A 26569-nucleotide genomic window follows, 5' to 3' on the forward strand; every position below is an offset into this window, starting at 1 on the left:
CCTGAAGCCCGACTGGAACAGATCCAGATACGTCGTTTCATCCAGGTGCTGGGGGAGCTGTTGCGTGACCACACTCTCAACAACCTTCGCAACAAAGCGAAGGTTGGAGACCGGACGATAATTTACCAACATTGCCGGGTCCAGGGAAGGCTTCTTGAGGAGAGGCCTCACCACCGCCTCTTTCAAGGCGGCGGGAAAGTCACCCTCACTCAGCGAAGCGTTTATAATCCCCTGGAGCCAGCCTCGTGTCACTTCCCGGGAAGCCAGTACTAACCAGGAAGGACACGGGTCCAATAAACAAGTGGTCGCGTTCAGTCTACCCAGAATCCTGTCCACGTCCTCAGGGGTCACAGGATCAAATTCATCCCAGATAACATTCTCAAGACCTGCCCCTGTCTCTCCCCCTGAGACTACCCAGTCGGAGTCCAAATCTTCCCGAATCTGAGTGATTTTGTCATACAGATACTGAACAAAATCCTCGGCTCTACCCTCCAAGGGGTCCTCCCGCGCTTCCTGGTGGAGCAGGGAGCAGGTCACCCTAAAGAGGGCGGCCGGGCGATTATCTGATGATGCAATAAGAGCAGCAAAATAACTACATTTCGCTGCTTTTTTTTTAATAGACTTTATTGAGATTTTTTACAGAACAAAAAGGAAAAAAAAATGAGAAAAACAAACAAACAAACAAACAAACAAAACAATCATTCAAACAATAACATATTTATGTGTTTTATGTTATGGTACATTTCGCTGCTTTTATCGCCACTAAGTAATTCCTAATGTGGGATCTTACTAGTGTCCGGTCAGATTCAGAAAGACTGGCCCTCCAACTACTCTCTAGGCGTCTTTTCCGGCGCTTCAACTCCCTCAGCTCCTCGGTAAACCAAGGAGCCAATTGAGATCGGCACCGGGTCAGAGGCCGCAAAGGCACGACCCGATCCAGAGCACCAGCAGCCGCCCTATCCCAGGCGGCCACCAGGTCTCCAGTCGAGGCGTGTGCCAGAACCTCAGGAAATGGCCCAAGCTCCGTCTGGAATCTGTCAAGTTCCATCAGGCACCTGGGGCGGAACCATCTTACCGGCTCCGCCTCCCTGCGGCGGGGTGCAGCGGTTCGAAAGTCGAGACGAAGGAGAGTGATCTGACCATGACATCATCGTTTTTAAGTAAAAATATCTTATTCCATTTCAATCTCATTTAGATTTCCATTTCTTAATGCCTTCTAAATAAATCCCTTCTAAATAAGTCATTTTATATTTCACCTCTAAATTAATAATTTCAAATTGTCGTTTTGCATCTTAAAAACTAAGTTGTTTTTCTATTCCACAAGATACCATGTCTTAGAAACACTCGAGATCACAGATATATCTGGTCAACATCCAGTTTCTACCATGTTAGTCGGCTTCACAATTTTCATGCAAGATATCAAAGCAACAGTCCTGTTTCACTGCTGTTTCTCAGTAACTGGCACTCAGGGACTCCAGGATTTTGCAGTATCCTTCCCCTGGACTGGGGTGGGAATGGAGATTTTACAGTATCCTTCCCCTGCCATGCCCACCAAGCCACGCCACCAAGCCATGCCATGTCACTAAGCCACGCCCACAGAACCAGTAATAAAAGAAATTGAAATCCACCACTGATACATCTGTGTGTGTGTGTGTGTGTGTGTGTGTGTGTGTGTGTACAATATATCCTAAAAACTTGTTTAATTACTTTACAAATATTCTACGTGGGATTATAAGAGATAGAAAACACTGGGCTGAAGAGTATCAATCCCTAATTAAAAATACGAATCAAATGACAGTCGCTAGTTCCTTTATGAAATTAAGTGTCAGTAATAATATCTGCAATGCACCAAAAGCCACATTATAGGTCAGCCTCCCTCCAGGTTTATTTACTTACATGCAACCTTGGGTTTCATTCACATACATATGTTCAGTGAAGGTCAAATTCACTTAGGATTCTTGGTAGCACAGATTTCTTCCTCCCAGGAATATTATGTAGGTCACAATTATTTCTCCTCTGTTTCTTTCTCTGCTCTCTCACCTCAGGAATCTCGCCAAGCTTACAACATTTAGACATTGCCTACTTCGAACCATGTTGATTTTAGTTCTTTTCAGGGGTTGTTGCTTTAATCTCTACTTCAACCTTTTCTCCACATTTTCCACTAATCCGTCCTCGGTAGCCTACCCTAACTAATAACCCCTTTTATTCATTTTTTTTTCTTCAGATCAAATGATTGACGGTACAATATTGAGACACGGTTGTTTAAATGTCTCTTATTTTAATAATTTCATTAATCTTTAAGCCCACTAATAATCAAATACATAATATCTGTGCACTGGCTGAACATGATAAATTTTTAAATAATAGAGATTTTATGTATAAAAGGCTCAAAAACCTTCTAATACCACTAACATGATTTGCCTGGGGAAAATTCTGTTGAGTGGTATTTAGTGGCTAGCAGAATCTGTCTTATTTTCACAGGATGGAACAAAAAGATTCTTAAAATATTAACTTGAAAAAATTAGATGAAACAGAACAACACCACAAAAGCCAGTTAAGTTACTTTCTGTCAAGTTTAATAACTTGACTAAAATATGTATGAAGAATGCTGAAGTGGGAAGTAAGAAACATTCTTCTCAGACCTCATAAAAATTTGATTAATCTCTTAATGAGGGAAATCAAGGATAAAATATCCATTATAATTCATAATAAAAGCACTAAAAGATTCATTTTGTCATGACATGTGTTATGTAACAAGGCAACTGGGAAAAACTTCTTTATGTATAATTCTCAACAAAAATTCAGTGATAAGTCTTCAATAAATATTAAATTCAAAAATTTAATGGAGACAAAATAATGAGACTTTCACCAAATGCCAGAAAATTTCACTTGAGTAATTGTACCTATTCAAGTACAATCCAGTTTTGACCACTTATATACTCATGCTTAGACAACAGCGCCTTAAAAATAAGTTTTTTCCCCATTTTATTATTATTAGACTTTTATCACACCTTTTTCATATAGAACTCAAAGCAGTGAACATAACTAATAGTCTCCAATTTCTAGGCCAGCACCTTAGTCACTACCCCAAAGGAGTTAACTAATACAGTTGAGCTTTCCAAATTACGGAATATCCTCCAAAGAGGAATTTATCTGGAACCATTTCTCCTACCCCCTTTACTTCTACACCCAGACTTTACTATTTCAATTTCTATTACATCTTTAATTCCTTATTTATTTCTTGGCAATACTGGAGCTTGAATCTTGGATTTTTCTACATAAAATATCAGTTTGTGAAATAAGCTTGTGGGGTTTTTTTTCCCCCCTTGAAAATACCAGTTCACAATGTGCACAGTCACTGCTAATTCAGATGTATGTAGAACTAGAGCTGAATGCAATTAGCATATTGATCCCATCTAGCCTACAAATATCAGACTATTTCCTATACCTTCATTCAAATGCTAAATAGTACTGTATTGGGAACAAAACAGTGCCTTGCAGTATTCTGTAACACAGCTGGTAGTATTCCGAGACTGGATCCAGAAGAGGAATAAAAGGATTGTACAATGTAATTCCTTCAGCTCCTCATTTACAGAGATGTCCCAGGATGATGTTTCTCTACAGAACTGAACAGTGGAGAAGCACTGGGTTTTTTCCCTTCCCAAAATGGAATCAGTAATGAATTTATTATCAGTGTCAGTTTAGTCCTGTTTTAGTTCTGCCTTAGGAAAGCTGGCCAGGGGACTTTGGGCCAGTCATTCTCCCTCAGCCCAACTCAGCTCACAGATTTGTTGTTGTGGGGAAAATAGAAGGAGGAAGGCGTATTAGGTACAGTATGTTTGTCACCTTGAGTTATTTATAAAAATAATAATGGTGGAAATTAAATAAATAAAATAAATAAATAAATAAATCACTTCTTGTCGCCTGGGGGACTGTACTGCCCCAAACTGAGTCCTTCGGGAGTAGGGCGGTATAGAAATTTGATTAATAAATAAATAAATAAACGATCAGATGATCAGCGAATCATGAGCCCATAACCATTCCAGCCCCAGAATCACCGGGAAGTAAGGCACTGCGGCAACATAGAATACAGCTTCTTCCACATGTGGTCCAATGCGCATGTGAAAGGATCTGGTAGTGGCAACCACGGGGCCTGAACAAAGGGGTTGACCACAATCGTTTCCACCATGACCGGCGGTGATACCTGCTGCTGGGGAATGGACCACTGCGCAACAAATGCCAAGTCTATGAAGTTGGCTGTAGCCCCTGAGTCCACCAGGGTCTGAATCTCCACCACTCCTGACCTGGCACGAATGCACTCACTATTGAGGTGCTTCACAAAAGCTGTCTGTAGTGGAGATGGTTGGCCCATGCGCCTTGAACCCGACCTAGGGAGCACTCTAGGTTGGGCTATGCCTGTTTCCCACCGCTGCTCCCACCATTGCTTTGGGTACCTTAGCAGGACACTTGGCCGCCATATGGCCATGACCGCCGCAATACAGGCAAAGGCTTCGCCGCCGCCGCGATCTTTTTCAGCTTGGGTTAGGCGAGGTCATGCAACCCCCAACTGCATCAGCTCATCAGGCAGTGGTACTGACAGCAGCACTGCCTTAACGGGTGCGGGCGTGGCCTCCATCTGTCGTCACGCCCATCGCTGCTGAAGCCTTGTGTCAATGTGGAAGTACAGGTGCGTGAGCTCCTGCAGTGTGTGAGGGCATTCGGCACGCGCCAGCTCATCCAAGAGCTCCAATGAAAGACCTTCCTGAAAATGGTCCATAAGCGCCACCTCATTCCATTGCAGATCCTGGCAGACCACCCGGAAGTCAGCGATATAGTAAGCGAGCAAGCCACGCCCCTGCCGCAACTCTCTCAACTGCCTGTTAGCCGTTTGGACCCTAACAGGGTCCTCAAACATGGCCCTTAGCTGTCGGCAAAACTCGGCATAATTACCCAACAGCTGGTTGGGCTGGATCAGCAGGGGCATCGCCCAACACGCTGCTGACCCCGACAAAAGGCTTATCAAAAACCCCACCTTATCCCAATCAGTGGGGAAGTTCTCAGGGCGAAGGCTCATATAAAGCTGATACTGCCCAAAAAACATTGGAAATTGGGCCAGGAGGCATTAAACTTATCCGGCACAGTTACCAGGCATTTGCGGCGTGGCCTGGCTGCTTGCACCTGTGCAACTTTCACAGTCAGGAGGGCCACCTGCTAGGCTAACTGATTGTTGTCTGCTCAGAGCTGATCCATGGTCACCCAATGTGGTATGGAGGAGCAAGTTGGAGTTAGGTCAGGAACAAAATGCAATGACCCAGGGCATGGCACAGAGAGAACACAAAAAGCTGGCAGTTCAAATTGCCCCTTTATTGCTCCAAATCTCTCCAAATGCTCCCATGTTTCTGGCAAGTCCCAGAGCAGTGTGATAACAAACCCCCCCACAAACCTCAAGCAGCCTCTGGCTGCAATTAGTCCAGCCCAGTGCTGTCTGCACCAAGGCTGCACGGCAATAAATCCCAAATGTATTTGGCAAAGAGCAAAGCAAGGAGTTCAGGGAGCAAAAGTTCCATATAATTAGTCCAGAATGCTAACAAGAAATGCAAGGACTCTTGGCAAGTTCAAACGTTGGCACACAACACTTCAGGAACTCAGCGTTTGTTCCCGACAAATGTCCCTCCCCACAGCGTCTCCTTAAGTCTCATTCCCCAGGTGTGCCTGGAGAAGATGCAGGGCACTCTCCATGCATGTGCCTCCCTCCACACATGCGTGTGCACCCCCGCATATGCGTCAGAGACTCAAAGACCAGCTGGCTGGCGGGAGGTATATGCACATGCACAGCTGAGCTGAGCTGGGGCGATGGCTCGCGTGCCCCCAGAGAGAGCACTGTGTGCCACCTCTAGCACGTGTGCCATAGGTTCGCCATCACTGCCCTGTACGATTTCAGACAAATGGTTGTCCAATCTCTTCTTAAGAACTTCCAGTGTTGGAGCATTCATAACTTCTGGAGGCAAGTTGTTCCACTTATTAATTGTTCTAACTGTCAGGAAATTTCTTCTTAGTTCTAGGTTGCTTCTCTCCTTGATTAGTTTCCACCCATTGCTTCTTGCCTGACCTCTGGTGCTTTGAAGAATAGGTTGGCTCCCTTTTCTTTGTCACAACCTCTTAGATATTGGAACACTGCTATCATGTCTCCCCTAGTCCTTCTTTTCATCAGACTAGACATACCCAGTTCTTGCAACCATTCTTCTTAAGTTTTAGCCTCCAGTCCCCTAATCATCTTCATTGCTCTCTGCATTTTCCAAAATGGGATTAAAACAGATGCTATGTTTCATCTGCTCGGGTTAAAAAGCCAGCAGACATCTTTTGAACCAACTGTAGCTTCTGAATACCTTTTCATTTTGATCAGTGTCTGATCGTTTCTGGATATAGAAAAGGTCTTTGTAGAATTACGCAAAATGATTTTTTTTCTTCCTAGTGTTTTCCTGCAAGTGCAGGATCTGCTTTTTTTTTTTTTAAACTCAACTATTGATCCATTTTTTGCAACTGGAAACAGTTCATCAGCTTGTTACCCAAGCTGGATGTCATAGGCTGAGAGGAAGATCGACTGGCCCAAAATCAAGCAGCCAGTTTTCATGCCTAAGGTGCAACTAGAACTCACATTCTCCTGATTTTTAGACTGGTGCCTTAACTGCTAGACCAAGCTGGCTCTCATAACTGAACTAAATGATTGCCTTGCAGCAACATTTTCTATCTACTTTCAACAAGGTTCATTGAACCGAGATATTTGGGTTTCTTCAATACAATTTTGATCAAATACTCCCGTCACTTTTTCTGATGTATGCTGACAGTTGCTGCCTGTTGGGTTTGATTATCTGATGATTGCCATAATGTGATTCAAAATTTCAGCTATAGATGGAAAGATAAATACAATAGGATAACCTTATCTGTATATTAAAGAGTTTTTGGTTTTTGCCTTGGGATAAATGGATATGCATATTAAACATGAATAAAGAAAAAACAAAAAGAACAGAAAAAAGCAGTTTTTTTTAAAAAAGGTCTTTCAGCTAGACTAAGGAAAGCAAGGTACTATGTGACTTAGTGTCTTTTGTCATTTAATTTAATCTTTTCTTTCAAAGACAGCTGCTGAAATCTGAAGTTACATATCTGTCAGGCTTTGTTCAAATCATCAAAAAGCATTCAAAAATTAGGAAAACTGGATTTTTAAGGGTCACTGTGAAACAATAATAAACAAATTCTACACTTGGATACTTTTGAGAATTAAACTTGATTGAATACAATGTGTCTTATTTTCCGATAAACATGCTGCAAGTAGAGGCAGCCCGTTTTAATGGGCTGGAAGGCATGCCTATTACTTAGATACATTGCTGGCTTAATACTCATACTGTTTTGCTTTGCTTTGTCTTACTTTGCTCTTCTGTTATATTGCATTTTCATTTAATAGGTTTTTTTAAAAAATTATAAGTTGCCCAGAGTTGTTTGGTACACAGGGCTTATAAATGAAATGAAATTTTAAAATATTTATTTGTTTATTTATATATTAAATTTTTATTCTGCCTTTATTCCTTATAAGTATTTAAAGGCGGTAAACGTGCTTAATAAAATTTCCTCCTCTTATTGTCCCCATAACAGCAACTCTGTAAGGTGGGTTGCATAGAGACAGAGTGACTGGCCCAATGTCCCCCAGCCAGCTTTCATGCCTAAAACAGGACTAAAACTCACTGTCTCCTAGTTTCTAGGCCAGGATCTTAACCACTACATCATTGATTGTCAATTGGAATAGTGAGGTAGAGGGAATATAACCCAATCCGTAGTCAGCACAAAGCAGGATGGGACACATTTATCAGTAAACAATTTATAAATATGCAACCTTAATATGTGTACATTTATAAACTATATACACTTACTTTACTATACTAATATATTATGTATATTATAAATAATAATTATTATGGTTGGTTGCAGAATCAGCCAGACATTTAACCTGGTTTTGACATTTTTATCCACCTATCAAGCCCTTGGTACCTGGGAATAATAATAATAATAATAATAATAATAATAATAATAATAATAATAACAACAACAACAACAACAACAACAACAACAACAACAATAATATCACAAAAAATCACAAAAAATCATAAAGTACCGGGACTTGCAAATTGAAGTTGAGCGACTTCAAGAAAAAGAAATCGTGTGTTGTCCCGATTGTAATTGGAGCCCTTGGAGCAATACCCAAAGGGCTACTCCACTATTTAGAAATTCTAAATTTACCAGACTTGAACATTTTGACTTTACAAAAAACCACCTTAATCGGAACAGCTTACATCCTCCGACGATACCTTAACAGCTCCTAGGTCCTTGGTTAGGACTTGAGCTGCTGAGCTATTAACCAGCCTCAAAGGCTGTGAATCTCACTTAAGATTAACCAATAATAATAATAGATCCATTGCAGAATGGAGGTACGCTCAATAGAAAACACTACACACGTACATATATAATGTTCAGCATTAGTATAGTTTCATTTCTTTCTCATTTTTTAGAGTAAAAAACAAAGTGAAAAAATATGTTTTAATGTTTCCTTTCTGGTGATACAGTGGATCTTTCTATGTACTCTCTACATTTACTCATTTTGAAGACCTCAATCCTAGAAAACAGAAATTCAAAATGATCTTGAGAAGTGAACTGAAAATAACAGAATGCAACAGAGTGCTAAGTTCTTCACTTTGAAATTAATGCACAAGTCTAGATTTGAGGAATGACCATCTTCATAACAGTGTTCATAAGGATCCTACAGTTAAAGTTTATCACAAGCTCAATATTATTCAACAATATAACATCAATTAATTTTTAAAAAAACAGGCAGTTTGAGGTTGTATTTTGAAATCTAATTTTGAAGGTATAATTTTGAAATCATAGGAAATTATTTCACTCTATGCAACATTGGTCAGATCCTATCTCAAGTACTACCCCCATTTCTAAGTAACCATTTTAAGAATAATTTAGAGAAACTGGAAGAACTGCCAGAAAGGAGAACAAGGATGGCCAGAAGATGGGATATTAAATTTTGGGAAGGGAGATTGAGAAATTGAATAACAGAATAACAGAGTTGAAAGAAACCTCTTAGAGGTCTTCTAGTCCAACCACCTGCTCAGGCAGGAAACCCTATACCATTTCAGACAAATGGTTGTCCAGTCTCTGTTTAAAAACCTCCAATGTTGGACCACCCACAGCTTCTGATGGCAAATAATTCCAGTGATTCATTGTTCTGTCAGGAAATTTCTCCTTAGTTCTAAGGAGCTCCCACAGTTCCTGGATGAAACCGTCTATCTAGATCCGTGCCAGTCCGGCTTCAGGCCTGGGTACAGCACGGAGACGGCATTGGTCGCATTGGTGGATGATCTCTGGAGGGCTCGGGACAGGGGTTGTTCCTCTGTTCTGGTCCTGTTAGACCTCTCAGCGGCTTTTGATACCATCGACCATGGTATCATGCTGCGCCGGCTGGAGGGACTGGTGGTGGGAGGCACCGTGTTGCGGTGGTTCTCCTCCTATCTCTCTGACCGGTCGCAGTCTGTGTTGGCAGGGGGGAAGAGGTCGACCTCGAGGCGCCTTGCTTGTGGGGTGCCGCAAGGGTCGGTCCTCTCGCCGCTCCTGTTCAACATTTATGTGAAGCCGCTGGGTGAGATCATCCGTGGTTTGGGGGTGCGATGCCATCTGTACGCTGATGACACTCAGCTGTACATTTCCACCCCAGACCACCCCAATGATGCCCTCGAAGTGATGTCCCAGTGTCTGGAGGCCGTGCGGGTCTGGATGGGGAGGAACAGGCTTCGGCTCAACCCTTCCAAGACCGAGTGGCTGGGGATGCCGGCGTCCCGGTATAGCCAGCTGGTGCCATCGCTGGCTATTGGGGGCGAGTCACTGACCCCCACAGAGGGGGCTCGCAACTTGGGCGTCCTCCTGGACACACGGCTGTCTTTAGAAGAGCATATGACGGCCGTGGCCAGGGGGGCTTTTTATCAGGTTCGCCTGATACGCCAGTTGCGCCCCTTTCTGGATCGGGACTCCTTGTGCACAGTCACTCATGCCTTGGTTACGTCACGCCTGGACTACTGTAACGCTCTCTACATGGGGCTCCCCCTGAGGAGCACCCGGAGGCTCCAGCTGGTGCAGAATGCGGCCGCACGGGTGATTATGGGAGCGACGTGGCACTCCCACGTAACACCTCTCCTGCGCGACCTGCATTGGCTCCCGGTGGTCTTCCGGGTGCGCTTTAAGGTGTTGGTTCTCATCTTTAAAGCGCTCCATGGCTTAGGGCCAGGGTATTTGCGAGACCGCCTGCTGCTACCGATAACCTCCCACCGGCCAATACGCTCTCACAGAGAGGGCCTCCTCGGGGTGCCGTCGGTCAGGCAATGTCGGCTGGCGGCCCCCAGGGGGCGAGCCTTCTCTGTGGGGGCACCCGCCCTGTGGAATGAGCTGCCTCCTGGAATACGATTGATCCCGGACCTCCGGACCTTCCGTAAAGCCCTGAAGACGTTTTTATTTCATCAAGCCGGCCTAGCCTAAATGGTTTTTAATTGGGATTTTAAATTTTATGGATTTGGGGTTTTAAATTTGGGTAGCCAATGATTTAATTCTTTTAATTATCTTAACTTTTGCATTTGTATGTTTTTTAATTTTGGCTGTTCACCGCCCTGAGTCCCTTCTGGGAGAAGGGCGGTATACAAATTAAATAAATAAATAAATAAATAAATAAATAAATAAATAAATAAATAAGGAGAACTAAGTTCTCTCCTTGATTAGTTTCCATCCATTGTTTCCTGTCCTGCCTTCAGGTGCTTTGGAAAATAGGTTGACCCCCACTTCTTTGTGGCAGCCCCTTAGATATTGTTGTTGTTGTTCAGTCACTAGTGTCCAATTCTTTGTGACCCCATGGACCATAGCATGCCACATACCCCTGTCTCCAGGAGTCTGACCAAATTCTTATCCTCTGCCATGAGTATCTTTACAATTGGGGGAAAAAAAAGTGATAGGAAGAACATGATAGCACCTTTCAAATACCTGAATGGCTTTAATACAGAAGGTCCATTCCAAAGTATATGATAAAGAAAATGGATTTAAGTTATAAGAAGGCAGATTTCTGTTGAGTGTTAGGGGAAACTTCCATACATTAACAATAGCTCAACGTAGAAACAAATACTGAAAAAAAAGTGAATTCTCCTTTGCTGTAGATCAGGGGTATCAAACTGGGATACCCTTGATCTACTCCTCTGTGAGCCGGCGGGAGGAGGATGAGATAGGACGGATGCCTCCTGGAGCACTTTGCTGGCCAAAAACGGGCCGCAGGGCTGGCATGTGAACCCCCCCCCCCCGTGCCCAGTTTTGGCCAGCAGAGGCACCTTGGGCCGGTTCTTTGATATTTCCTGACCGGCCCTGCGGGTCAGAATTAAACATCCCACAGGCCACATCTGGCCCGCAGGCTTTGACTTTGCCACCCCTGCTGTAGATGTTCAAGCAGAGGCTGGAGAGTGCCCCCCCCAAAGTATCTATTTGGATTCTGTTGCTGAGTAGGAATAGTTTGGATGTAATAATCCCTTCCACCATTTGTGATTCTAAGTTCCTATGGACAATTACAATAGTAGTGCACTGGGGCAGCAATAGTAGGGAAATTAGACAGTTGCAGTTCCAACACATCCCAAAAGCACCAGGTTGGGGAAAATGAACATAAAGTTACAGATGAGCCCCAAGGTAATCAGTACAGTGTTGACTATCAGTACAGTTATTCCAAATGTTTCTCCTGTGATTAAAGCCCTTTGCCTAACTGGCACCTCTAATAGTCTCTTTTTCTATTTTTGGTTTGCTTGATCAGTTGCTTTTCAGAGATTCATGTGATTTATTTATTTTTTTAGCTTATGGTATATATAACTAGGGAAGTCTACAATACGCTTTACCAAAAAGTAGTTCTGGCAAGCTAAAATTGCTTGTGTCAGCTCTGGAGACCATCTTTTTCTTTGGATCTTCAGGGCTGCCGCACTTAGTGCTGTGGGAAACTGGGAGGAGAGATTGCATAGAGTGATGGAGATATTTAGCCATAATAACATTCCTTTCTCAGAGAGTCAAGGACAACTTGCCCTGCACCTGGAGTGGCATGACTGGGAGGCATCTCCAGTTGGGACAGTGCATTGATTGGGCCATGTGATGGACATGTGGGTGCAGGGGGAGGGACTTGGACTTTCTTTTGGGTGGGGAAAATCTGGAAGCTTTCAGATGTGCCAGTATGACATCTCTAATAAAATGGAACTTTGAGGAACTTCTAGCCTCAGAGTCTTCTTTCATTGGGGGTGTTACTTGGAACCCTGACTTTAACCCGAATCTGAAAGCTCCCAGGCTTCCACCATTCCACCCAAAAGAAAGTCCAAGTACTTTCCCCTGCACCCACATGTCCATCACATGGTCCACTCTGACAGCTACCTGACAGCTAGCTTATTTTGTTCACACATACATGCTATTCACGGCGCCCCACAGGGGGCGAACTAGATTTGCACCAGCTGGCTAGCAGGTAGATCTGTTGTCAGCTCCCACTTCTGCTTGTAACTCCACTAGCTGTCCCACTGGGGCAGTATCTATTTATCTTATTCATTCATATCTCATTCATGTGATGAGAGACCACTGGCACACTATGACATTCCTGGTTGAATTATCATATGGGTGACTTTGATAAGCACTTGCATAAATACCCTGTTTCCCCCAAAATAAGACATCCCCTGATAATAAGCCCAATTGGGCTTTTGAGTGCATGGCAATAAGGCCAAGTGCTTATTTCAGGGTTCAAAAAAATATAAGACAGGGTCTTATTTTCAGGGAAACACAGTATAACTATGGGAAAAATCTTGTCCCAAATTATCTACATATTTATTTGTCAAATTTAGAAACCACCCACCTCCCTCACAGAGGGACTCTGTGTACTGTGTACAAATAAAATGTTAAAAACATAAAAAACTAAATATAAAAAATTAAAAATTAAAATGGAGGCTAGGATAATTAAAATGCAACATTAAAAATTAATTAACAAGCAGGGGAAGGGCCTTGAGGGCAGCCTCATGGCCTTATGGCTGCATGCTGCTCTGTGAGCCCCAAACTAGATAAGAGGGCCAGGTCTGTAGACACTTCTGAAAGGCCAGAGAGTGGAGACCTGCCTCATCTCCCAGGGGAGAAGGTCCAAAGAATGAGGACACTGGTAGAAAAGGCTCTCTTCCTGGACCCCATAAAACAGAATTCTTTTCCCGAAGGGATCTGCAATATACCTTCTCTGCTGGACCAGGTGGGATGGCCTGATATGATGGGATGAAGACAGTTCGGTAGGTAACCTGGCTCCATGCCATATTGCGCCACTCATTACTCAACTCAGAATTTTTAGCCTTGGTTAAGGCCAAGAATAAATCCATATCAAAATTTCTTAAGTTAAGTTAAGTTAAATTAAGTTAAACATAATTAATTTTAATCATTTTTAGCAAGATTATTCACGAAAGAACCAATAGTTCTTTCTTTCTATAATGATTTCAAGAATTAAGAAAGTTCTGCAAATTCTAACCCATTTTTCTATATTTTATTTTATTTATTTAGTTTGTCAAACATTTAAAAGATAACAGGTATAAGTATAAACATAAATATGAACATAGTAAATGAGTACAAATAAATGGAGACAGTAGGACAGGGACGCATGCTGGGGTGCTTATGCACGCCCTCTTTCCCTAAAATATTTTAAAACTATTCACCATTAAAATAGTAGCCAAGCAGTAACTTGTAATAGTCAGATGTTGATTATTTGACTCGAGAATTAAATATTTGTTCTAACTGGGATAGAAACAGAAGGAACACTGAATAAGTATGTTGGCATTGCACTTAGTACATTAGTAAATGCATATTGAATAGTATGCTTTTAGGCATATGGAGAAGTAGAAAAAAATAACTATTAGTGTAAATAGCAGTTGGATGAATTTTCAGGCAGCATGGTCATTGCGGGGATAGGCACTCTAATCTTCAAACACGCACACAATCCAATGAGCATCACACTTAAACATTAGCCTAAATGTGCTGCAAAATCTAGGAAACATCACTATCAAAAGTTCTACCAGAATTTATATCGAAATACGGTACGGAACAATTCTACGCAGACCTTTATTTGATATATATTGCTGCCCATCTCAAATACAAGGAATAATAACAAGATAAAACGTGACATAGAGCAGCTAAAATAAAAACCAAGAACAATAAGAACAATCATGATAATGTAGGAGATGCCCAGGCCAAGCCCAAGGGAGGGGTCCAATGCATCAGCAGTCTCGAGTCCCTTCCCACCCATAAGAGATCTAAGTCAAGCCCACCTTGAATTCTGTTGACTCTTATCTACCACCAATTTGCTTTGGCCTTTAGTAGTTCAGATTCTTGTACAGAGCGTTAGCATGCAATAAACCTACATTTACTTGAACCACCTGATTTCCTGTGCTTGATAGATACATATTCAACCACACAATAAGGCCCCAGGCTTGGTATAAACAAGACCAGGTCTTCAAGGCCTTATGGAAACCCAGCAGGGTGAGGGCAAGTCTAATCTCTAAGGGAAATGATGCTTTAGAAGGCAGATACCATGACATAAAAGGCTTCCTTCCTGGATCCTGCCAGATGAGACCCTATAATGCAGCATTCCCAACCTTTTGGGCACCAGCAACTAGTTCCGTGGAGGGCAGTTGTTTTGAAAACCAGGAGAGTATAGTTTCACATGGCTCTTGCACATACACAAATGGGGCTTTGCTCACTTGCACAGCCCAGTTCCTTGTGCTGGTCCACAGCCCAAGAATTGGGGACCCTTGCTATAATAGATGGTACTCAGAGCATATGTATCAGATCTAACACAATGGGTAGATAAAACTGAGTTTTCTGGATTAATCAAGCCTTCAAAAACAATTATTTGTGAAAGATTTTCTGGCCCACTTTTCTATTTATTTTTCTTATTCTTCCAGATGAACCTTCTGTGTGCTCTTTTTTTTAAAAAAGATTTTGAGTAGAAACATGCCAACAAGCACTCAGACTTTGTAGTATCCTTGAAACAGAGGTAATTACCACTATGTGGGATGCCAGTGTTTAAATTAATTCATCCTGAAGCAGCAATGTATATATCCTTCAAAGGGTATATCAATTCACCCCTCAAGACGTTCCCAGCAAGTGGCAGATTGCTATCATGGAGCCCTTCATTTGAAGACACAATTTACTCAAATACCTTTTTAATGAAATCCACCACCACCATAAATATTTAAGCAAGAAGTACAATTCTTTTGGAGGGGATCAAAGGAATAAAGAAAATAAAGTCAAGACGGTCACCAACACATTTTCCTTGATTTTAGAAGCCTTGGGAAAATTGGTCCAAATATACAGTTTTTTCCAATATGTTTAAAGGTAGGAGTAAAAGAAAAAAAAAGTTGTCTCGTTAAAGATCGCTAGCCTCATAAGTTCCTAGTGAACCAGTCAACACACATACGTTGTGTATATTACATAATTTCCAAGCTCAATGTGAAAAGGAATGTGATTAATCCTTTCTGACATGCTCTGAACTTTCCGTGCAGATAGGTTCTTCCTCCTCCTTCAGACATGCTGCAACTGATGTCATTTGACCTGCAGATACCTTCCTGAAAGCACTGATATTATTGTACTAATTATCCACCTTAATTTACAGCTGAAGCCCAGAGACTACTTTGCTAAATAAAAGAGGATAGTGAAGAGGAACATCGCACGGAAATATTTCCGTTTGCATTTAAATTGCTGCATTCCCTCGATGAAGTGAGAAAATATATCAAATCAACACACAGAAGCGAGGATATAAAATGCTATTCAGCTGGTTGAGGCAAATGAGGAATTCACAGCAGATAGTCTCTTCCCCGTTTGTTTTATAGGCTGCCAGGGGAAGACATTAAACCAATTCAGAGTGGTAAATAGGTCTCTAGGAAGGGATAATTGTGGTAAATTATAGGGACATAACAGGATGCCTGAACCTGTTTTGCTCGGTTATTGTTTTGCCCTGTTCCTCCTCCTTTTGGAAGCCAGTTGCTAAGAAGATCATGTGCCCTATCAGGTGCTTAGAAAAGTCACACACACACACACACTCCAAATTCTTATTTGGAGAAAAAAAAAAGCATTGCCACTTTGCTTCTCTCCACTTTCTGCCTCTCTGCAAACGTTACCCGCAGAAACCAAACTCATTCCTACACAGGTAGTCCTCGACTTACAACAGTTTATTTAGTGACCGTTCAGAGTTATAGCGGCACCAAAAACAGTGACTTATTACCATTTTTTCACACTTAACGACCATTTTTCACACTTAACGACCACTGCAGCATGACTCCGTGGTCATCCAATCAAAATTCAGACGCTTGGCAACCGATGTATACGGTCGGGCTTGGCAACCGATGTATACGGTCGGTCGTAGTGTCCCGGGGTTACGGGATTACCTTTTGAGGCCTTCCAACAAGCAAAGTCAATGGGGGGAAGCCTGATTCGCTTACCAACTGTGCTACTAACTTAACCACCACCACAAGGATTCCCTCCACAGACGTGGCAAGAAAGGTCGCAAAACGGGGCAAGGTTCGCTTCACAAGTGTCTCGCTTAGCAACAGAAATTTGGGATTCAAATTGGGGTCATAAACCGAGGACTACCAATACTCCTTTAAGAGCGGCTTTTAATCCGAGAGGCAACACGCACCCACAACCACCCAAAGGGCCACTGCCCACTATGAGCACCTCACAGCCGACGGTCCGGCTTCACCAGTCAACCTTTCTCAATAACTGGGAATAAAAAGCCAAAGGCCAAACCACTGAAGGGCGACCAGCTTTTTAACTCTTCTCAGCTACTGTGGGACGCCCCGAAAAGACGGATCCACGCCGCGCCATCTCTCCCAAACGCCCCCCTCCCTCTCCCCCCCTCTCTCTCTCACACACACACATCTCACATCTCGCCTCTCTTGACTTCCCCGCCTGCTATGGTCAGGCTGTCCGACTTACCCACTCCAGCACCCTCAGGAAAGCCAGGGGCTCCTTCACAGCCCGAAAACTGCCCTTGGAGGCCAGCTGGGAGGAAAGAAAGAAAGAAAAAGAAAGAAAAAACCAGGGCAAAGTCAGAGGATGTACGGAGCCCGGGGGGGGAGGGGGTAAAAGGGAGGGGGATCCCAACCTTCGCGCGCCTGTGGCTAAGCCTTCCCCCGCGCGCGCCTCTTCCTCCTCCTCTTCTTCGTCGTCGTCCTCCTCCTCCTCCCAGGGCTCCTTTACCTGGTCGACGGTTTCCATGCCTGCCCGGCTCTCGGCGCGCAAACTTCAGCTCCAGGCACAGGCGACTGTGGCTGCGACGCCCGGCTTCGAAAAGCGTCCGGAAAGAAGGCGATAAGCTCGTCGCCTGAGGCGAAGAGCCCCGGCTGGTTAGGCGAGGCTGAGTTGCCGGAGAATATCCACCGCCCGAGCCGAGTCGAGTCGAGCGCGCTGGGCGGAGGGAAAGAGAGGAGGGGGCGGGCTGCCCGCCTTTTGCGCCTTCGCCTTTGCTGCCTTCGTGTCAGCCGTGAGGGAGTCGGTCGAGCTGAGGGGCAGGCGCGGGTAACGGCGGAGCCTTAAGAAGACGGCTTCTGCCCGGGCAACTCCAGCGCTTTCCCTCAGCTTTTCCCCCGAATGGAGCCGATTACCTCGGGAAGTCAGAGGTTTTGAGGAGGCAGAAAACGGAGAAAGAAGCAGGCGGTCCTGGGCACGACCACGCCGTAACAATTCCCGCGCAACGCCCCTGCCTGTGGCTATCACCAGATGGTGGCAGGCCTGGCGCTGCCCCTGTTTAATTTACCCTCAGTTTCCTCGTGAACTTTAAGAAGCGTGGAGTTTATTCAATTTTATACAGTTACTTAGACATCAGCCCTAGTTAGTCCCAAAGGTGCTTTTTTAGGAGGCAACTGGATTTTCTTGTTTTTTCTTTTGAAGGCATCTTCAAAAGAAAATCCAGTTGCCTTCTGAAAAAGCACCTTTGGGACTAACTAGGGCTGATGACCTGAATGACTGAGAATCTCTACAGACTTTCAGCCCTAGTTAGCTTTTGGGGACTGATGTGGATGCTTTCTTCTAACCCTACGACTGTAACCTTGTTGCTGGTATCCTTAAAATTCATATTGATTGCTTCCTAATATGTTTTGATAGCTTATTTGTTCCCTATGACTAGCATTAAGTGTTGTACCTTATTATTCTTGACGAATGTATCATTTTTTTAATGTACACCAACAGCATATGAATCGACAAATTTCTTGTGTGTCCAAAGTGTGACCACACTTGGTCAATAAAGAGTTCTATTCTATTCTATTCTATTCTATTCTATTCTATTCTATTCTATTCTATTCTATTCTATTCTATTCTATTCTATTCTATTCATTGCACTGTGGGAACGTCTGTGGTGATTCTCAAATCATCCAGGTCATAGTTGTCTTGAAAGATGCTATTTTTTTCTTCAAAAGGCAACCGGACATTTTTCCCTTGAGGAAGAAAAAAAAAAACCATTTCGCTTCTCATCCAAGAAGTTTCATCAATACTTCATCAATACTTGCGCCATCAGAACTGATGAAGCTTCCTGGATGAGAAGTGAAACGTTTTCTTCTTCCTCAAAGAAAAACCTGTCCAGTTGCCTTTAGAAGAAAACAGCACCTTTGAGGTACTGTTGGAATGTTAAATGTACAACTGATCACTATTGGGTCGCTATATGTGAGGTCACGAAGAATCAACACTGGCTTGATGGGACATAATCATCAATCCATTAAGCTTTGGGAAACACAAGGGAAGGGGATTCATAAAGCATGGATAATACTTGACTTACAATCATTCCATGACAATGACTGTTCAAAGATACAATGGAATTGGAGACAAGTGACTTATGGCTAGTCATCACATGATCATCACTGCATCCCCACTATCAGCATGTATTTATGATGGTTGCAGCATGTATTTATGATGGTTGCACTATCAGCATGTATTTATGATGGTGATGTGATTACCATTTGTGACCTTCCCAACAGGCTTCCAACAGGCAAAATCAATGGGAGGAAGCTGGATTCGCTTAGCAACTGCATGAATCACTTAATGACAGTGAATTACTTAATAACCATGGCAAAAAGATGGTAAAATTATGAGTCACCTAACTTGCTTAGCAATGAAAATGCTGTTTCCAATTGTAAATTGAGTGCTAACTGTATGCTAAGCCAAAGCCAGTTGTAGTTTTTGGCTCCTCCATAAATGCAACAGGGTTGTCCTGAATTGAATATCTAATTCACAGCAGATGCAACTACTTTACAGTACTTTCCAAATGCAATGGAAGCTTATTACAACATCAATACTCTACTGAGTATCTATGGAGATTCTCAGTCATCCAAGTCATGGTTGTCCCAAAGGTGCTTTTTCAAGAGGCAACTGGAGTTTCTGGTTTTCTTTGAAGACATTTTACTTCTCATCCAAGAAGCTGCTTCAGCTCTGAAGAGATGAAAAGCAAAACGTCTTCAAAGAAAAACCAGAAAGTCCAGTTGCCTCTTGAAAAAGCACCTTTGGGAAAAGCCACTAAGGAGTTAGCTGAGTCTGTCTCAGGAAAGACTTGAATAGCCCACCCATACAAGCACAGACAAAAACAACGAACATCACTTCTGCTCGGTAGTACAGTGAGAATGCAATGATGATGGAGAAATCAGTCTCTTTGCTGTCATTGAAACACAACCAGCCATTCAGATTTTTACTGGTTCAAATTCACATCAGATTTGTATCTTCACTGATTTGCTTGGTCATCTAGTATTGCTTAGTCAAGCAAGGAATGTTCAGGGCTCTTTGTAACTGGGAAGAATGTGCTAGAGTGACAGTGTCAACAGCCCTTATTACTTTACAATTCTACAGCAACATTGTACTTAGCTTAATAGAAATACTAACTATTGCACCTGGAAAGCTCTCTAGAGATTTGTAGGAATACCTTAGATTCTATAGCTTTGAGGATGGACAATCTTAACTGAGAGTTTGTCTTTATAGCTCAGCTATAACCGGATATAATCTTATCGGGAAGGAATTGTCCATGAGAATGAATTGATTCTACCTCTGTTAAACTTTGGCTTACTGCCAAACTATCATATCTGTAAGCAAGCACAGAATATTTGTAGATAGATTTATCATGGATTACAAAACCTGAGTCAAACTTGAGTGAACAATCTTTCCAGAGGTGATAAATGACCTCTGCCAGGCTAAGGCAAGAAAGTTGGGCAGCTGTATGAGTGTTAGACCAATAAGTTTTTGCTTCTATTCCTGTGTTCAAAATCCAACATAATTCCCAAGAAGAATTAATGAGACCTTTGGTGAGACTGAAAATCTGATGGACATCTGCAACATCTTCCACATTCCAGTCTCTATATCCATCCAGTCACACCTGGTCATCCCTTATTCAGGTATTCTCAGCACCAAATTACTCTAACCTTCAGAAATCATTTACTGAAGAGCTAGTATAAGATACAATTTGGCAATACACCATTTCCTTTTCAAATAGTTTTTTTCTTTGTGTACAGCTGGTACACTTCTATACTTTCAACTGTGATGTAAGCTAAGAGAGGACATTGGAGAGGCTCAAGAGTTAATATTGTTGCTCTATATCTCAAGCATGGAAAAGCAGATGGTATATAAAAGAAGAGTAAAACAAATAGAGCATCAAACAAATCAAACTAGAGTTAGCAATAGTAGTAACCCTTAGACTTATATACTGCTCTGTACTGCTGCAAACATGTTGCCCCCAACAATTAGGGTGTTCATTTTACCAACTTTGGAAGGATGGAAGGCTGAATCAACCTTGAGCTAGTCAGGTTTGAGCTGCTGGCAGTCAGCAGAATTAATATTGCACTCTAGCCACTGTGCCACCACAGCTCCTAGAAGTAGATGATATATGTGGGTCTTACTGGAATTTGAGTGACGTAAACACATTAGTGAGTGAATTGCACCTGGAAGCGTTCAAGAAGACTGTGCAGTTCACAAATCAGTGCTGTCACATGCATTGGATAACCAATACTATTAATTGCTCACCATGATCACCAATGTCCGACGACGGATATGGCACAAGAAGAAGATTAATTGCTCACACTGCTGCATTCTGTCCCAGCTGAAAGTTCTAGATGCTCTTCAAAAGTGACCCTATATGGAGCCAATTGCATCCTAATCAGCCTAGAGGTCACAATGTTGGAATGATCTGGGAGACAGGGCTAAGATAAAATACAACTTAACCTACAGCAGGAATATAGGCAGGACAAGGGGCCCAGAAGAGACCTTCCCTAGTTTCTGGGGCTCTAAAGGGACAGGGAGAGAGAAGGACTATCGGAAGAAAATATTTGTAGCTCAGAATTGCACTGGGGGAGCTCTCGGAGACTGGTTGTTTTCTTGCAGATGTTTCATTACCAAACTAGGTAACATCATCAGTGCACTCTTCAGTTCTCTAGTTTTGTTTCAATAATTTGATTTATAGTTTGGTTTTCCTTTTTCCAGCATGTCTCTGAGCAATAGTCTTGGTGGTTGTCAGTCTTTGCAAATCATACGCTCTGATTTGCTGGTCTATTCTAGTTGTTCCTTGAGTTCTTTCCATGGTGTGTTGATATTTATTTAGTCTGGGATGCGTATCTGTGATCATAAGACATATTATTATACTGATGATCTTACCTAATTTGGTGTGTTTCCATGCATTGATGATATTATCTAGTTTGGTGATGAAATATCTGCAAGAAAACAACCAGGCTCAGAAAACACTAAGAAGCCCACAGAGACAAGTACTTTCAGACCTGCAAGATTCTGTTAATGTAACCTTACAATGAAATAGAATTGCTCACCTGGTTGCATTTTCTGTCTGGTCTATCTTGCAAGGCTGATATGAGGGCATGAGTGACAATGGGCAGAGCTCCCCAATCCAGAAATGAACACAATTAACAAATAACCTGAAGTTGTACAAAGGCTTTCCTTGCTACAGCTTTCACTTGCTTTTGGTATAAAAGACTCTGGGAGGAGATTTGGAGGAATTTTGAAGGTTTAGAGGAGTATTTTTGAAATATGTTTTCAGAATTTGAGACGATAATGAAATTCTTCAACTAAAGTTCCACATCTAAGCCCAAAAAAACTACTTAGCAGAAAGGAAGTACCATTTACAATAATAAGTAACTGTTTGCAGTGGGTAGTCATTCATGAAATGCGTCAAAATTATATGTTTTCTAGTCTATTTAAAAATAGTACCATTGATCATATCGTTTGCTAATCTGTAACCATTTTTTTACATTCCTTGACTTTTAATAATATATAAGTTCAATATTTCTCCATAGGAATAAAGCATGAAGGATAACATTATGTTCAGAATTGTTCAGAACTTCACTGTTGCAAAAATTCTTCTTCTATCTCACTTATATTTGTTTATATAGGACAAGATGGTCATACATATTCACATGGATTTTTAAGTGGAAAGAATCAAGATTAGCATTGTAAAACTTACAGTTTACCATGAATTAGTCCATGTAGCTGAAATTCTTGTTGAGAAAGAATGGAAGACACAATGGCCATTTTTATTGGTAAACTTGCATTTCTTGTCTTCAATTTGACCTGTATTTCCTGATCTATATGTTAGGGTTTGTGCCTTGAAGGCTGCTGAATATTTCCCCAGGAATTCTGTCAAATGATTTCTCTTCTATATTACTTTGCAATGAAGGAAATGGGCAAATTGTATTTCATTTTGTAAATAAAAGATCACTCGAGGGATTTGTCTAATCATACCATACATAGAAGTTCATAGCACGCTAAATTTCATTAGAACAGATCATCTTCAAATTTAATTTTTAAAGTCTCAGTTGTTGTCTTCCTAGGGATATAAAAATAAAATGTTTTAATGGTGCTGAATTTTGCTTTGATTACTTGTTCTGATTGGAAAAATATATTTATATTTTCATATGGGTTATTAAAATGATTTCATTCCTCTGCAACTACTTTTGAGCTGTAGATGGGACATACAAATATTCATCAAAGTATATAGGATTTTTGTATGCTTGTTTTTTTTAAAGTAAAGATACACAATAATTTCTGTAAAGAAAGCCTAAATGTGAGAAGACCAGGTAAAAAATTCAGCTTGATTTGAATTTCTACAGTAATCCAGGATAGCTTCCCAAAATAACTGGTGCTTTCCAGTGCTCTTAAGAAAGGCTCACTATTTAAATTCTTTGTATGAAAGTTCGGGGTTAAGTCACGTCAGTGGCTTGGAAAAGTACAATCTTGAAAATAATAAGTTGATCCCATTTTTATGCCACTTATGTCCTAACATCTCTTCCTCCTCCTCTCTTTTTCATTCCTTTCCAGTGTTGATGCATAATGTACTATGGCCTGCAGTAGGCCACTGAGACTTTAATCAGCTATATCAGAATTTCTTCCTTTATCATTTTTATATACCCCTTGTTTAGTAATGCACAAATCACACCAAGCATTAATCAAACACAGGGCCACATCTCCAGCATCAGAAAGAGATGGGGAGTGCATACATAGCACCTTTCAAAATATGTTAAATTGTAGAGTAGTTTAAAAAATGAAATGCTTGAAAGAAATGTTGAGTGAAGAGGAAGAAATATTGAAATTATTTTTTTAATTAAAAACTCATGGCAAAGATAGAAATAGTTGTGCTTTTGACTGAAATTCACTATATATTAAATATTTGAGTCACAAAACTATTAGAAGAAACAGATTGAAATTATCATATTTTCTTGGCACGTATATAAGAGACATCATATTCAAATTATATTGATATGTTTTAGTCAGCAATAACTAATAGTGGAATAATGTGTGGCAAAAATCAACTGAAAATAATTGCTATTTGTTTTCCAAGCTTGTTGATTTTTTAAAACTTTGTGATCATTAAACACAAGCCAGCAGCTGCCCCACTATTAGATACATAGAGAAAGTTAATCAATGGTATCTATTTCTCTTATTTTCAACAATGTAGGCAGAATTACCAGAACTGAAGAACTATTTTGTCTTGTCAGTTTTTCCTACTATTTTCATTTTTATTTCCATTTTTTCCTCTCATATTACTTGCAAGATGTAATGTTGTGCCCATTATGATGAATGACAGAAAACCATATCTGTGGGTCTTCCATAGTGGCTCAAACTTATACCAAATTTAATATCTTAAATCAGCTGAATTGTTTTATTTTCAGCCAGTATGTCTAAACTCTGACTATAAGCATGTCAACACCATGTGCTGGGTTGAAAAAGAAGGAGAGAGAGAGTGTCTTTCTTTCTGCCTCCACCTAAATATCAACAGTAAGGTAAGTGGGCGGATAGAGGGGAATTGGAAATGGGATTCATATGTGAGATGTACATACTCACCTTGTGTTTGGATGTGCTGCCAAATCGAAGCAGTTCTACATTGTGGTTGTTATTAGCTGAATTTTATTTTCATCAACTAGAATTATATAATATGCACCTTGTTTAGTTTATGAGTGGCAGAAGGTCAAATGAAAAGTAGGTGCATTTATTAGTATACTAACAGAGTTAATACAGATAAACCTCTCAACATTTCAGTAGCATAGATTTCCCTCAGATATACATCCATACCTGCCCCACATGACATTTATTGACTCAGTCCAAGATGCTTCTTGCACTATTGTGATTTCAAAACTTCCTTTGCCTCTTTCATAGTGATATATGACTTAGTTCAACCTCAGTCAAACATTGGAAATCCGATTTGAATCCAATGTGGTGATACTTTTGTTGCAATTGTAGGCACAAATTTTATGTTAATTTTGAGAAAGCCCTTTAATTCATTTTGTCCAAGATCAAAGGAAGCCCCAGGGACTCCTAAGTACTGCCAGATCCTTCATGAGTTGTGACAAGGATTGGAAATGGCCTTCTACTTCAAGTTAAAGAAAGGCAAGATCAAAGCCAAAGTCTCTGGGGTCTTATGAGATGAATTGTTTGGGCCCTAGTAATTAAGCTATCATTCATTCTACATCATTTGAAGTATTTAGGTTTAAACTGATCTGTCAGTTTAAAAAACACATTTCAAAGATGAAAATAGATCACTCTTGCTTTGCTTGACAATCCCTTCCTGCTCAAATAAACACATTTGTCAATATGTTGACACTGTTATAATAACAAACAGCAGTACACCTTGCTGATAACTACAATTTGCTTTGTTGTACTTTGGATGAAATACTATATTCCAACCATTTTCCACTGTTATTGCTCTAAATAATTTTCATAGGTAAATATGATAGGTAGCTGAAGCCTCTTATTGGAAAGATCATGATCTTAGAAGGATCTTTCCACAGAAGGATACTAAAAATATCCTCTTATATTTTCCCACTATTCCTTTCCTTTACTCTACAGTACTTCCTAGTTTTCCCACTTTTCCTTGTTGACATGAATTTTAGATTGTAAATCCCACTCTACTGATTCCCTCCATGTAGAAAAATGGACAGAATAATGCCATAAAAATGATTCTTCTGAAAGGAGCACTAAAACAAAAACTCACAGACAAAAAGAAGGAAGTAAGCTAATAGTTATTCTAATAGATAAGCATTGAGTGTGAATGTCTTAAAGGCAGATGATTTGTGTGAACTCATATATAACCTCATGCATTCATATGTTGCTAATCTGAAAGATATTTAGATAAACAGATCTAGCAAAAACAGGAAATGGATGGATATCATGGAACTGATTGAAAAATCAATCTTTTTATGAAGACTTTCTTGGTGTCTGTTATTGATTATATATCAATTATGTATAATGAAATAATTGATTTAGTTTTCATACTGATTCTCATGACAGGCAAACTACAGACAGATTAGTTGTTAAAACATCAGACTAACTGTGTTAAGACTCTTAGAATAAACTTTTCTTAGGAAATAACGTCTCATGTTCAGCACCATAGCCAGTTCCCTTCAGTATTCACATATACAGTACAAAATATTTCCATTTTTTCCTATGCTGGTTTCAAGTTCAGAAAAGTAGAACAAGAAATAAGCTAAAATTAGGATATAAGTAAAAATGGATTTTATTGGTATGTTATGGCTTGATGAATTGTTATTTTACATTATTATGAACTAAATTATTAACCAATTCAGTAAAAAAAAACAATTTTAAAACAGCATTGTAATATAATAGATTAGGGGTATCAAATTTATTGGCAGAGGCACTGTGGACCGATGCTCTGCTGTTTCTAGGCCAGCCCCACAGGCCAGATCTAAGCACCCTGTGGGCCAGATCCAGCCCCTAGGCCTTGAATTTGACACCCCTGTAATAGATAATATATTAAATTATTAAATAGTTAATGTAAATATTCTGATTTTCTTCACCAAGTGCTCCATCATTTTTTTTTCTTTTCCTATTCTAGAGAGAGAAACCTGGCAAAGGGCATTGAAAGCTCTAACAGTCTTGAAAAAGTTCAGCATCCTTACTCAAGGCAAAGTACTCAAGGCAAATCCTTGGACAAGGCAAAGTAGTC

General features: G+C 41.0%; 1 protein-coding gene across 1 annotated transcript in view; it reads right to left on the reverse strand.

Annotated features, from left to right (window-relative positions):
• SYNPR (synaptoporin) overlaps window positions 1-17740 on the reverse strand; it is a 155575-nt gene extending 137835 nt beyond the window's left edge. Inside the window, exons 1-2 of the mRNA XM_034408803.3 lie at window positions 17335-17740; window positions 17071-17136 (exon numbers count right to left, since the gene is read on the reverse strand). Coding sequence (XP_034264694.1) covers window positions 17071-17136; window positions 17335-17352 — 84 coding nt within the window. The 5' untranslated portion in view covers window positions 17353-17740. The remainder of the gene's footprint in view (window positions 1-17070; window positions 17137-17334) is intronic.
• Window positions 17741-26569: the final 8829 nt, after the last annotated feature.

Source organism: Pantherophis guttatus, chromosome 2 (assembly GCF_059756535.1).
Source record: "Pantherophis guttatus breed Tessera chromosome 2, ASM5975653v1, whole genome shotgun sequence".
NCBI classification, from domain to species: Eukaryota; Metazoa; Chordata; class Lepidosauria; order Squamata; family Colubridae; genus Pantherophis; species Pantherophis guttatus.